Below are 12,733 nucleotides of genomic sequence, written 5' to 3' on the forward strand. Positions count from 1 at the left end.
AAATTCTGAAATATGTATTAAAAGAAAAAAATACCATAAATTGAAAACACCATTAACACATTCACCATAGTCAGGCACAGCGGCACAGACCTATAATCCCAGCAACTCAGGAGACTGAGGCAAGAGGATCTAAGTCTCAGCAATTTAGTGAGGCCCTAAGAAACTTAGTAAGACCTTGTCTCAAAATAAAAAATAAAATGGGTCGAGGATGTGGCTCAGCAGGAAAGCGTCTCCCATACCATGTCCCTACCCCACAACCAAAAAAAAGTACAGATCTAGTGCTCCACTCAGCCCCAACCTTTGAAATCACTAACACAGGAAAAGGTGAGACCTGAGAATAAAGACTCAATAACCTCCTCTGATGATTTTAATGGGTACTAAAGTTTGAAGTTTGAAGCCCCTGAAGACCTCTGCCATTGTTTCCCTGGGGATGTGCCAACCTGGGCACATCCCAGATGATCTACTGACCTCCATCTACAGGGTCAGGACTAACAACACCTCTCCTCCAGTCTGTCAGCAGGAGTCTAGTGGAAGCTCCCACTAGAAGACCCTCCGTCTAAATCCCCATTCCACTGCTCAACCTATCTAGTCCCACATGCCAATAAATCACAGGACCAACATCATCACAGCCTTTACCCCTGTTTACATATATCACCACAGGTAGCCCAGGTATCCTGGGACATCCTCTGGCTCTCAAATCCTAAACCATTTTGAATACTCCCTTTTCTGACCCCATCTCCCACCCCTGGTCATATTCAGAAACTCTGTGGTCCTCTTGGTATGTCATCAGCAAAATTCTCTGCATCTTCAACTTCTGCTCTGAATGGTCCTTTCACCTTCCTGTTCTTCTTCACCAGGCTCTTCTTGAGGACCAGGTTTTGCCCTGTACAGTGGTAGCTGTTTTCTCTCCCACATCTCTCATATAAGGCTCAGAGGTGCAGTCATCTTTGGTGTATTCCACTGCGCCTTACTAAAATATTATATTAGAAATAAAAATGTATTTCTGTTTTGAGGAGTTGTCATATGTTCAAAGGAATCATGGGTTGTGATATTAGACCTTGTACTATCCTATAGTATGTAAAAAACATTGAGATGAGCATAGTTTCTCTTCCTGTCAGGATCTTTTCCTGCTAGGTCTTTACAGAGGATGGGCTTTTATCTCTCATCTTAATCTAGAGATTTATAAACTATGACATTCAAATAGTAATTCTCATATACCAGTGTTCCCAGTCTTGCTGGCCGCTGACTCTCGGATGGTAACTGAGGTACTCAAATACCAGTTGCTGAGAACTAGGAGATAAAAGGCAATAAGGGAACCTAAGTTGATAAAGGTGTTCATTTTGATCCCTTCACATATGCATTTCACCTATTCATCATTCATTCAACAAACATTTATTCAGCATCCACTTTGTAACTAGCACCTATAATTTCAGCAACTTGGGCAGAATTACAAGCTCACGGCTAGCAAGGGCAACTTAGCAAGAGCCTGTCTCCAGAAAGCAGGGGAGGGTGCAGGGGAGGACCTGGGGATGTAGTTCAGCAATAAAGTTCCCCTGGATTCAATTCCAGTACCTCCCCCCAAAAAATTACTCTTTTGCCTATTCTGTGGCTTTTTTTTAAACATACTGACAACTTAGTGAAATGATAATATTACACAGATATCTAAGTTACACTAAAAACAATTTTTGGTCTGTTACCATACATGACTATTGTGTGTGGGGGTGATAAAACATTGATAACAACTACATGTTTTAGTATCTGCAATATGCCAGACACTGGGCTACTTCATACTCATGATCTCATTTCCATGAAGCAATTCTGTGAAGTAAGTATGATAGATATTAAGAAAAGTACCTAAAGCCACAGAGCCAGCAAATGGCAGAATAAGATGTGAACCCAGATAGTGAGACGCTAAAGCCCACATTCTTAACTCTTAAGTGCATCAAACGGGGTCATGTAAAAACAACAATCCCTTAGCTGGCTCCTTGAATAGGATGAATTCTAATACTGTCTAGGCGATGACCAGATCCCTGAACTCAGTTCTAAACACCAAAAAAGAATTCAAATGCTTCTATGCAATAACTGAATATAAACAAGCTAGTTGCTCAACAGGAACTGGGTAATTTCCTTGATTCAGTTTAGATAACATTTTAAAACAATATGGATTATGATGCCATATTCGCAGAGAATTTTTTAACAACAGTAGTTTCTTTATATAGTATCCAGTTTACCAACTGCTAAGTACTGCTCACATAAGTATCTTAAAATTTATATCTCCCTATAAAACTCAGTGTTCCCAGTACAAACACAATCTTACTTAATAAAATAAGAGTTAAGTACAGAAGCAAGTTCAAACCACTGACAAGCAGTTCAATAAATTCAGGAGCCGTCAGCAGACCTGTCCCTCCATTAGGTAGTTTAGGCTAAGACACAGGTTACAGTAAACTTTGGGGCATGGGAGATCCAAAGAAATTTGTGATTTCCCACCTTGGTTGGTAGCAAGATACTTCCAATCAATTTTCATGCCATTCAATCTCAGTTTTTACCTCCAGGTTTTCAACATCCCAGAATATATTGAGTTCATTTCTGCATTAAAATGGTAATAGTGCCAGCTGTAGTGGGTCACATCTGTTATCCCAGAGACTCGGGAGCCTGAGACAGAAGGTCAAGGTCAGTCTCAGCAATTTAGCAAGGCCCTCAGCAACTTAGTCTCGAAAATAAAAAAGAGCTGGGGATACAGCTCAGTGGTCAAGTGACCCTGGGTTAAATCCCCACTATCCCTCCCAAAAAAGGTAACATTACCTTCAAAGACAAGTCTCATATGGGTATAAGTGGGTGGGAGTTAGAAATGACATTATTAACATTAATGATAAGACAGGCCCTGCACAGGTTAATAACCAGTCATAGAATTTTGTTGGAAACCAGTCAAACTTAAGTAAAATTACTAGTAATATTTCTCTTTATTAAAAAAAAAATCAATGTATAAGAAATTGTTGAATTAATCATTTGAGTGCACCCTAACCATTGTGAGAAACAGAAAGTTCAGTGGTCCATTTTCAGAATATAGTATTTAGCCTTAATTGAATCCAATTGTTGCCATTTTAATTATAGCCTTCTCCTTTGCCCACTCTGATTTTTAGATTAGCTACTTGTGTAGAGGTAACCCTGAGCTTCTCCTATCAGGGCAAAGGGCAGGGATGCATTAGGGACAAAAACAGGTGGACTACCTGCACTAGCTGCCCAGGTGTGCTGGCTAGCTAGGTTAGATAGCAAGCCCTCTAACAGAAGTTTGCCTTGTCCACCCACTTCCAAACAGTGTTTGATTTCTTGCAGCACCTAGTTATTTCTAACACCACAAACAAGTATATAGTATTCATGAACCATTTCTAGAATAACCCCTGTATAGTACAACATTTTAGACATTCCTTCAGTGTAACATTTTACTGCACTGTAAGTCTAAGTAAATTTTAAAACTTGAATTTTCCTTGTTGTGAAAAAGGAAAGAGATCTTATATTCTTACCCCACCCCCACATCACACACATCCATTGTCTTAGAGCATTTCTTTGAAAAACCTAGTGGGTTTTTTTGGGGGGGCGGGGGGGGCGGTGGGTACTGGGCATTAAACTCAGGGGCACTCAACCACTGAGCCACATCTTCAGTCCTGTTTTGTATTTTATTTAGAGAAAGGGTCTCACTGAGTTGTTTAGAGTCTCACTTTTGGTGAGGCTGGCATTGAACTTTCCGTCCTCCTGCCTCCACCTCCTGAGTCACTGGGATTACAAAGCATGTGCCACCACACCAGCTTGAAGAACCTAGATTTTTTTTTTGTTCATTTGTTTTTTGAGACAGGGTTTCACTAAATTACCCAAGCTGGCTGCCACCTCCAGAGTTGCTGGGATCATAGGTGTGTGCCCCCATGGCCCAGCAAAACCTAGTATTTTAAATCCATCCTTTGTTTCTTTTAAATGTATGCAAACTTTAGCTAGCTCTAGTCAGTAGTAAAGCCCAGGACTGTTTTTCTGAAGGGCTGGAACCCCATCTTTTAAAATGTAAACATCAAGGAAGACAACCACCCTGGAAGTTTAGTCTGGGTGCCTTGATTACCTGCCTATCATAGAGACACAAGATGTTTTCTTTTTCCTTTAGATAAAGGCATTTAAATAGCACAAATGACTACCTCAATCAATTACTAGGTGAATTTAGGATGAATTATGAAAGCATATATAGCAAATGATGCTCTGAAGTGTTCTTACAAGAGGACAAATCCCATTAATCTTGAGACTATGTACATAACCAGCTATATCTGCTTGGCTACAAATGGTGGGATTTCATTTGTCTTTGTAATCCCAGTCTGATTTAGGGCTTATTCAATAACAGAACTAATTTCTGTCTTTTCCACATTTGTGAAGAGTATTTTCTTTCTTCTTTTTCTTTTTTTTTTTTTTTTTTTTTTTTTTTGCCGGGGGTGTGGGTACCGGTGATTGAACTCAGGGGCACTCTACCACTGAGCCACATGCCCAGTCCTATTTTATATTTTATTTAGAGAAAGGATCTCACTGAGTTGCTTAATGCCTCATTTTTGCTGAGGTAGGCTTTGAACTTTCGATCCTCCTGCCTCAGTCTCCTGAGCCACTGGGATTAGAGGCATACACCAGCGTGCCTGGCAAGAAAAGCATTTTCTAGGTTGACAAGATACTGTACTTTTAACATTCCCCTCACATACAGGGAACATTATACAACCTGTCCTGGCTCACATCACTGCTGCTTTCATAGTTCCCTCAAAATGGCACCAGACACACAAACTTTGACTTGCTGGCAATAGAAAGAAAAACAAGTCAGGGTCATGAAAATATAAGCAAGCCTTCAAACAGGGCGTGTACTTGAGAAGGGAGCCATTGCAGTGATGGAGGGTTTCAAGTCGGCTGCCTGGACAAAGGGGAAACCTAGTTTTATTCATGCAAGAGTGGGACAGTGGGCAGGAGTTTAGGAATGTTTCAGGTGCACTTTAACAGTTGTATTTTGTTTTGTTTTGTTTTCTGAGAAAGCACTTTAACTTTAAGGGAGGGACAGTTGTCCTGTCATCCTGGAGTCAAATATTACATATCTCATATTGATGCCACATCCTCTACAAACATCTCTGCCTTGTGATGAGGAAGAGTTGCTGTAGCTGCTAAGAGGACACATAGGTGGAAAGTGAAAAGGCCCTGGAAATTTGCTGTTTTGGTGACTCCTCAACAGTTTTATCCTTTAGGTTGTTTGTCCTTGGAGATTCATGGTGAGGGTATCCTGGCTTTAATGATGCACCTGGCTTTGAGGAAGATAAAACAGAGTAAGTGATGAAGCCAGAGTTTTAGATGAAACCAGATGCTCTGCTTTACTAACTTTTTTCTGGGTTCTTGTCTCACAAATTTGAATAAAATCCACAGATAATAACAGAAGGCAAGAGTGAACAGAATAATATTTATTTAAATGAGAACTCCCACAAGGCAAGAGAGGAATGGACAGCAAGATTTTCTACTTAAATGTACTAATCTAAGGGCTTATATAGCTTCCAGGTAGAGGCGCTGATCAAAATTCATGCTAAACAGGTATTAGAAAAGTGTTATGTCTATTGGCTTGGTCCCTGACCCTCTGATTGGCTGCATCCTTTAGCCCTTGAGTTTGAACTTTCCTGTAAGGTCCATTCTGGTCTATCCATGAGTTTAATTAACTCCTTTGTCCTGAAGTGCAGGGAAAATAGAAGTGGTACCTCATATCTCCAAGCCCACTCTCTGCGTTTGGGCAGGTAAGCACGTTTCTCATACCCTTCAAGAGTTTTTTATTCCCTTAAAAAAGGGGTGTCCTGATAAGAGCTTTTTGAGACTAAGAGGCCATTCCTGGATCAAAGAGCTATGAATCAGAACAGAAACTATGCAAGTCCTAGAAGAAAACATAAGGTCAGCACTCCAACATACAGGCACAGGCAACAACTTTCTTAATAGGACCCCAAAAGCTCAGGAAATAATACCCAGAGTTAATAAATGGGATGGCATCAAATTAAAAAGTTTCTGCACAGCAAAGGAAACAATTAGGAATATGAAGAGAGGACCTAAAGAATGGGAGAAAATCTTCTGACAAAGGATTAAATCCAGAATATGTAAAGAACTCAAAAAAACACTTAAAAACTCCAATTAACAAATGGGCAAATGAATTAAACACTTCTCAAAAGAAGAAATACAAATGGCCAACAAATATATGAAAAAACGTTCAACATCATTAGCAATTAGGGAAATGCAAATCAAAAACTACACTGAGATTTCATCTCACACCAGTCAGAATGGCAGTCATCAAGAATAAAAATAATAACAAAATGCTGAAGAGGATGTGGAGAAAAAGGAACACTTTTACACTGTTGCTGGAATTGTAAATTAGTACAATCACTATGGAAATCAGTATGAAGTGGCATGGAACCACTATATGACCCAGCTCTACCACTCCTTGGTATTTATCCTAAATATTTAAAGTCAGCATCCTTTAGTGATACATGCATACCCACGTTTATAGCAGCACATTTCACAATAGCCAAACTATTGAACCAGCCTAAGAGTCCATAGATGGATAAACAGATTATTTTAAATGTGTTATAGTTACACAATGGAGTTATAGTCAGCTATAAACAATGAAATTATGTCATTTGCAGGAAAATGGATGGGACTTGAGAACATTATGTTAAGTAAAATAAGTCAAAGTCAAGGATCATGTGTTTTCTCTTACATGCCAAGAGGGAAAAGGAAAGATGGTGGCTGAGTAGAGGAAAGGGACCAGAGGGAGGGAGGAAGGGAGGGAAAGGGGAAATACTGAGGGATTATATTGGCCAAATTATAGTTATATCATGTTAATGTACAAATATGCAACTAATCCCACTATTATATACAATTGTAATGTACCAATAAAATAAATATGGGCAGAAAAAAGAGCCCATTCCAATCATTTGCCTTTATGACACCTCCACATAGATTACTTCAAAGGCATCTTATTCAAAACTGAACTCCTGATCTGGGATTTCCTACAGCAGATGTACAAGCTAGAAAAGAATCAGCCCAAACAGCTTTCCCTTTTCACCCAGTGCCAACCTATCACCAAGCCTCGCTGATCACACCTTTTAAGTAGCCCTCAAATCCATGACTTCTGCATCCATCTGAAGAGCCAGAATAATTTTTCATTAACACAGACCTGATAGTACTACTTCCCTGATTGAAACTATTCAATGGCTTCCGCCATTCTTAGGATAAGTCCTGAGTCCTTGGCATGGCCTACAAGGCTTGCATTGTCTGACCCCTGCCTACCTATACAATCTCATCTCAACTCTCTCCTTCCCTCTCTGTTCTCCATCTCCAACTGTGACATAACTGCTCCACGAGAGCAGAGACCATGCATATTTGCTCACCACTGTATCCCTAGCACATGATAAATAAATATTGAGGAATGATGGTGATGAAACAACTATATTATCTTAAGTGGAAGCAAGTTAAACATTCACTAAATTATACACAATAGAGGGAAAAGGTGTCTCATCCATGTTTGCATCCTAGGTAGCTAACACAGGGCTTGGACCATAGTGGAGCTTAAAAAAAAGTTAAGTCAATTTACAAATCAGAGACAAATATAATGAAATACTGGCACTCTACATCTATTTAGCTTTGCACTGCAAATTATTACATACTGATTAAGTCTCACATTTAGGTATTTATCTCTCTTTCCATCCCAATTCTCTCCTGTGGGGGAGACTGAAGTCTAAACACATTCTTGAAGTAGAAGACTGGGCTCCAAGACAGAGCTAAAAAACAGACATGGTTTGTGAAACTGACTGCATGTTCTGAGAAGCAAATAAACAAGAATGGGACTAGGAGGGGGAGTTGGGGGGTATTGATCTTAGGATAAAGATCCCTATCTGCACTTGGCATCTGATCTTGCAACATTCTCCACCCTTTGGCCACACAGGTCTTCCAATAACCACAACATACAAGATCCTCTTACCTTCAAGCTTTACCACATGACCTTCCCTCACTGTCACAGCTCTTTGCCCAATTTAACTCTGAAGGATGAGGGAGGAAGAAGATAAAATAATGTTCTTTCCCCAGTAAATCCTTTCCCAGTGACAAGGCAATCCCTAGGAAGGAGACACACATCAGTCCTAAAATGGCAGTCCCTGGTAAGAAAATAAACATTGATCCTTTCCCTGAAATTCCCTCCCAATGACAGTAAAGCTACATATTCATTCTGCCGCAGCGACAATATGAAGACCCTCCCCCCAAATGACAAGATAAGGACTGGGCACTGAGAACTGAACCCTCCATGTGTGCCCAGTAAAAACACTGCCCAGTAAAAACAAGTTTCAAATTCTCACAACTTCCTGAATGCCCAAAGTGACACATTCTGTTAAAGAGATTAAATCACCTCTCAATGTAACCTATAAAAACCCAGATCCCTTCTGTAACCAGGAGCCATTTTCTACACAGAAAGTGAGCCCCTCCACGCCTTACTCTGCTGCTGAATAAAACACATAGCTGATCCATGAAGTCTGCTCCCATCCCAGTTATTTGCACTTTAATTACGGTGTCGAAACCGTTTTGGTTATTTTTGCTTACACACTCCCAACTCAGTCTTTGTGATCTCAATAAATATTATTAAGACATTTACTAGAGGCAGTCACACCTGTCTCTCCCAATTCCCTACCCCTTGTTAGCTATGTTATTCTCATGGCGCTCTCTACTGTCCTCCACAGCAGGTACAACAGTAATGAATATTTAGTTTTAATGATATGGTATCTCTTGGTAGATTTATAAAAAATCTTACTGTATCAGGTCATCATTGTATCCCAAACACCTAGCACACAGCTTGAACATAGCAGGTATAAATATCTGTCAAATAAGGAATGGGGGTTAGGTGTGAAATTTGAAGGTAGAGCAGTTGCCTAGCATACATGAGGCCCTGGGTTCACCAAAATCAAAAACAAAAAGTTGATAATCATCAGGTTTTAGAGTGACATGGAATTGGCTCTGCCTTTACTATTTCTGTACCTGTGTATAAAATTCTTATAAACTCTCAGCCCACTTTCTTCATCTATAAATACAGTAGTCCTATTTTACAAAGTTATTATAGGATTGAATAATACATAAAGTACTTAGCACAGTGCCTGGTCATAGCAAATGCTCAATAAATAGTAACTATTACAGGTTAGGTATTCCTAAGGCAAAAATCTGAAATGTTCCAAAGTCCAAACCTTTTAGGTACCAACACAGGGAGAAAATTCCAACTCTGACCTCATGTGATAGGTCACAATAAATAAAGAATACTGACCTACTGCAGTGGTCATGAGCATGCCAGTCTTGCTCAAGAATTGGTGGTTTAGGTTACCTTTACTCAGCAGTATATCTGAATTTATTCCATTTTATTCAGTTTGAAAGGGAGCTGAAGGAAAGCAATTTGCAATGGGTGAATACAACCAAATGTTGCAAAGGGGAAAAAAAAAATTAGGTAGTTCATTGTTTCTTTCTTTCTTTCTTTTTTTTTTAGTTGTTTTTGGACCTTTATTTTTTATTTACTTATATGCGGTGCTGAGAATCAAACCCAGTGACTCACACATGCTAGGCAAGCACTCTACCACTGAGCTACAACCTCAGCCCCTCACTGTTTCTTAAAAAATATCATTTCAGGAAAACATACTTGATATATATCTTTTTTTTTCTTCTTAATGGTACTGGGGATCAAACCCAGGGTCTCACACATGCTAGGCTCTACCACTGAACCATATCCCCAGGCCTTTATTTTTTTATTTTGAAACAGGGTTTCACTAAATTGCCCTGGCTGGTCTCAAACCTGCAATCTCCCAGGCCTCAGCCTCCCAGCAGGTAGGATTACAACTGTGTGCAACATATATCCATTTTTATAATGCAAGCCCTATAAAGCAAGCCCCCACACCACTACATAACATAGCCTTCCAGCCTACTGTTAATTCAGAAGCCTCACCATATTGTTTTCGGGGTTGTCAGAATAAAACCTCAGGAAATCTCAGCAGAAAAGAGTTGCTACAGTTCATCCCTGTCCAATACCCAGATATGACTCTTCCTTTCATCTCCATTTGCTCCTATCATAATCCTCTGAAGAAACCCATCTTGGGGGGAAAAAGTTGGGTAGCCCTCAATAGCCTGATTAAGTTACTATAAGGCTACAATTTTTTTTTTTTTTTTTAAATACTGGGGCTTGAACCCAGAGGTGCTTAAAAAATGAGTCATATCCAGCCCTTTTTTAGATTTTACTTACAGACAGGATCTGGCTGAGTTGCTTAGGGCCTCACTAAATTATGGAGGCTGTCTTTGAACTCCTGATCCTCATGCCTCAGGCATTCGCCACCGCCTAGCTCTTTTTTTCTTTGATTTGAGACTGGGGTATGTTAATGTTGCCCAGTCAGACCTCCAACTCCTAGGCTCGAGCAATCCAGTCTCAGGCTCCAGAGATGGTAGAACTACAGACTCCACCAGTGTACCTGGCTTTGGGGGTAGTGCATGCCAGGGATGGAACTAAGGACCTCCAGCATGCTAGGCACCTACTCTACACTGAGCTAGACCTTCTTTTATTCTTCCCCATCCACCTCTTCTTTTTTTGGTACCATACCTAGGGGCATTTTACAACTGAGGTACAGCCTCAGTCCTTTTCATTTTTTATTTTGAGACAGGGTCTCACTAAGGTGCCCAGGCTGGTGATGAACTTGAGCCTTGTCTGACTCAGCTTCCCATGTAGCTGGGATTACACCACACCTGGCAAGACCTTAATTTTTTTTAACATAATTTCTTTAACAAAGCCTTATGCAAAGACAACCATTGTACCTGAATAACCACATATTTTTGCAAAGAGTCCTTCATCTAAAAGCTTGCCTCTATCACTAAATTGCTGTAGACAATTTAGCTTCCATAACTCTCCTGTAAACACATAGTGATACCACCCACTTTACTCATGTGTTCAGGAATAAGAAAAATATCTTTATAGCCCTTCCAGTGAGTGCTCAAAAAGGTTAGTTCCCCTCCCTGCCCTCTGAAAAAGTAGATTTTTTTTTTTTTTGCTAATTCAAACTATTACGAAGCTAAGGATCTCCCTTTCCACCTGCCACTTAACTAGAAACTGACTTTTTCCCCCCTTCCCTATACAGGCTGGGAGAGTGAAAAGCACTTCCAAGCAATTCCACTACGAGAAGCAAGTATATATTCACTAAGCACATGCGTAAATGAAGCCCAAGTTACTTTGAGACCCTGACTCAAAAAAAGAAGGGAAAAAAGATATCGTCTCAATCTCAAATCACTATACCAAAGGCTTGGGAACTGAAAAGAGAATTAATTCTACAGGCACCACTGTTGAGTACCTACTGTGTGCCAGCCACCAGCTAAGGATCTTACAAGAACAATCATTTACACTTCATCATAGCCTTACGAGTAGGCGTATTACTCCCTACCGCTGAAAAAACAGGCGCTAAGAGTTCAAGACATTTTCCCACCGTCGCACAATCAGAAGCAACCAGACAAGAACCGGAGAAATAAGATATTTAAGACAGTCATTCCCGTGAATGTTCAAAAGTCACTACTCTCCCCTACATTGTGGAAAGTCGAATCTCCTTTGCTAGTTCTAAGTCTCCATCACTAGGCTAAGATGCCACCAGCCTCCCGTGCCCTAGCCCTGAGTCACACCACCTGCACACGCTGCAGGACCTCCGATCCGTCGGTGTAGAATTGGAGAACCAGACCCTCGCCAAGCGTACTTTGGTTGCAGTCGCCTTTCACACACCTCGCCTTCGCAGAGCGATGGGCGGCACCGCCACATCACTACTCCCTTTTCCGGCCACGAAAACCAACACGAGACCTTGGTGACAGGCAGGGGGCTCCGCCAACAAGACCACATCAGACACAAGATCTCAGTGTCCGAGCTGAGACTTCCTTCAGAGTTGCTACCGCGGTAATACGAAATCCATTCGGCCCCGGCGCGCCTGCTCAGAACCCGCGACCTTCGCTCAGCCTCCACGCTGCTTCCCTCCCCTTAGACGGGAAAGTATTCATTCGAATCCGGATACACAGTGCTCCTCAGCCCACGCCGGACCCTATCACCTTCATCCAAAAGGTTCCTTCCTCCCCCTACCCTACCTGGTTGCCGGAGAGGCCATAGTCAATCGATTTCATGCTCCCGCCTCGGAAGTGACGTAAACTCAGAAATCCGGAATTGACCAATCCCAGTGTTTGGGCTGCGCATGCGCCTACTACGTGAGCCTGGCCCCTCGGAAGCGTAGAAAATCGAAGTGGAGTTCTTCTGCTTGAGCACGTTCCCTTCATCTTCCGGAGGGAAAATCTTAAGGTTACCCATTTGGTTCCGAGCACTTTCGGGGAAGAAAAAAGTTGGAGAATTTACACTACAGTTATCAAGATTATTATAAAGCTGTAATAATGAAAAAGAGAGAAGCCAGAAACAGACCCAGGCAGTCACCGCACAACCACCACCACCAAGTAACCATTATGATGGAACTAGTTCTTTTCAATAAATAATGCTAAGCCAATTGAATGTGGACTCGGGGAAAATGAACGTTGACTCTACTCCATACAAAACAATCAATTCTAGACAATGACTAGTTGAATGTTGTAAACGAAGATACGCCTCAGCAGAACATAAAAGTACCAATTCTAAACTTATTAGTCCCCGATAAGTTGCTGGTAG

General features: G+C 41.0%; 1 protein-coding gene across 2 annotated transcripts in view; it reads right to left on the reverse strand.

Moving 5' to 3' along the window:
* Positions 1 to 12,234, reverse strand: part of Dhrs7b (dehydrogenase/reductase 7B) — a 37,264-nt gene extending 25,030 nt beyond the window's left edge. The window contains exons 1-2 of one of the 2 annotated variants that reach the window (XM_047543509.1): positions 12,169 to 12,208; positions 8,018 to 8,150 (exon numbers count right to left, since the gene is read on the reverse strand). Coding sequence is in view for 1 of the 2 variants with exons in the window: in XM_047543508.1 (XP_047399464.1) it covers positions 12,169 to 12,188 (20 nt within the window). In the remaining variant the exon portion in view is untranslated. Of the gene's footprint in view, positions 1 to 8,017; positions 8,151 to 12,168 lie in introns of both variants that reach the window. The other variant, XM_047543508.1, reaches the window with a different exon arrangement.
* Positions 12,235 to 12,733: the final 499 nt, after the last annotated feature.

Source organism: Sciurus carolinensis, chromosome 3 (genome assembly GCF_902686445.1).
Source record: "Sciurus carolinensis chromosome 3, mSciCar1.2, whole genome shotgun sequence".
NCBI classification, from domain to species: Eukaryota; Metazoa; Chordata; class Mammalia; order Rodentia; family Sciuridae; genus Sciurus; species Sciurus carolinensis.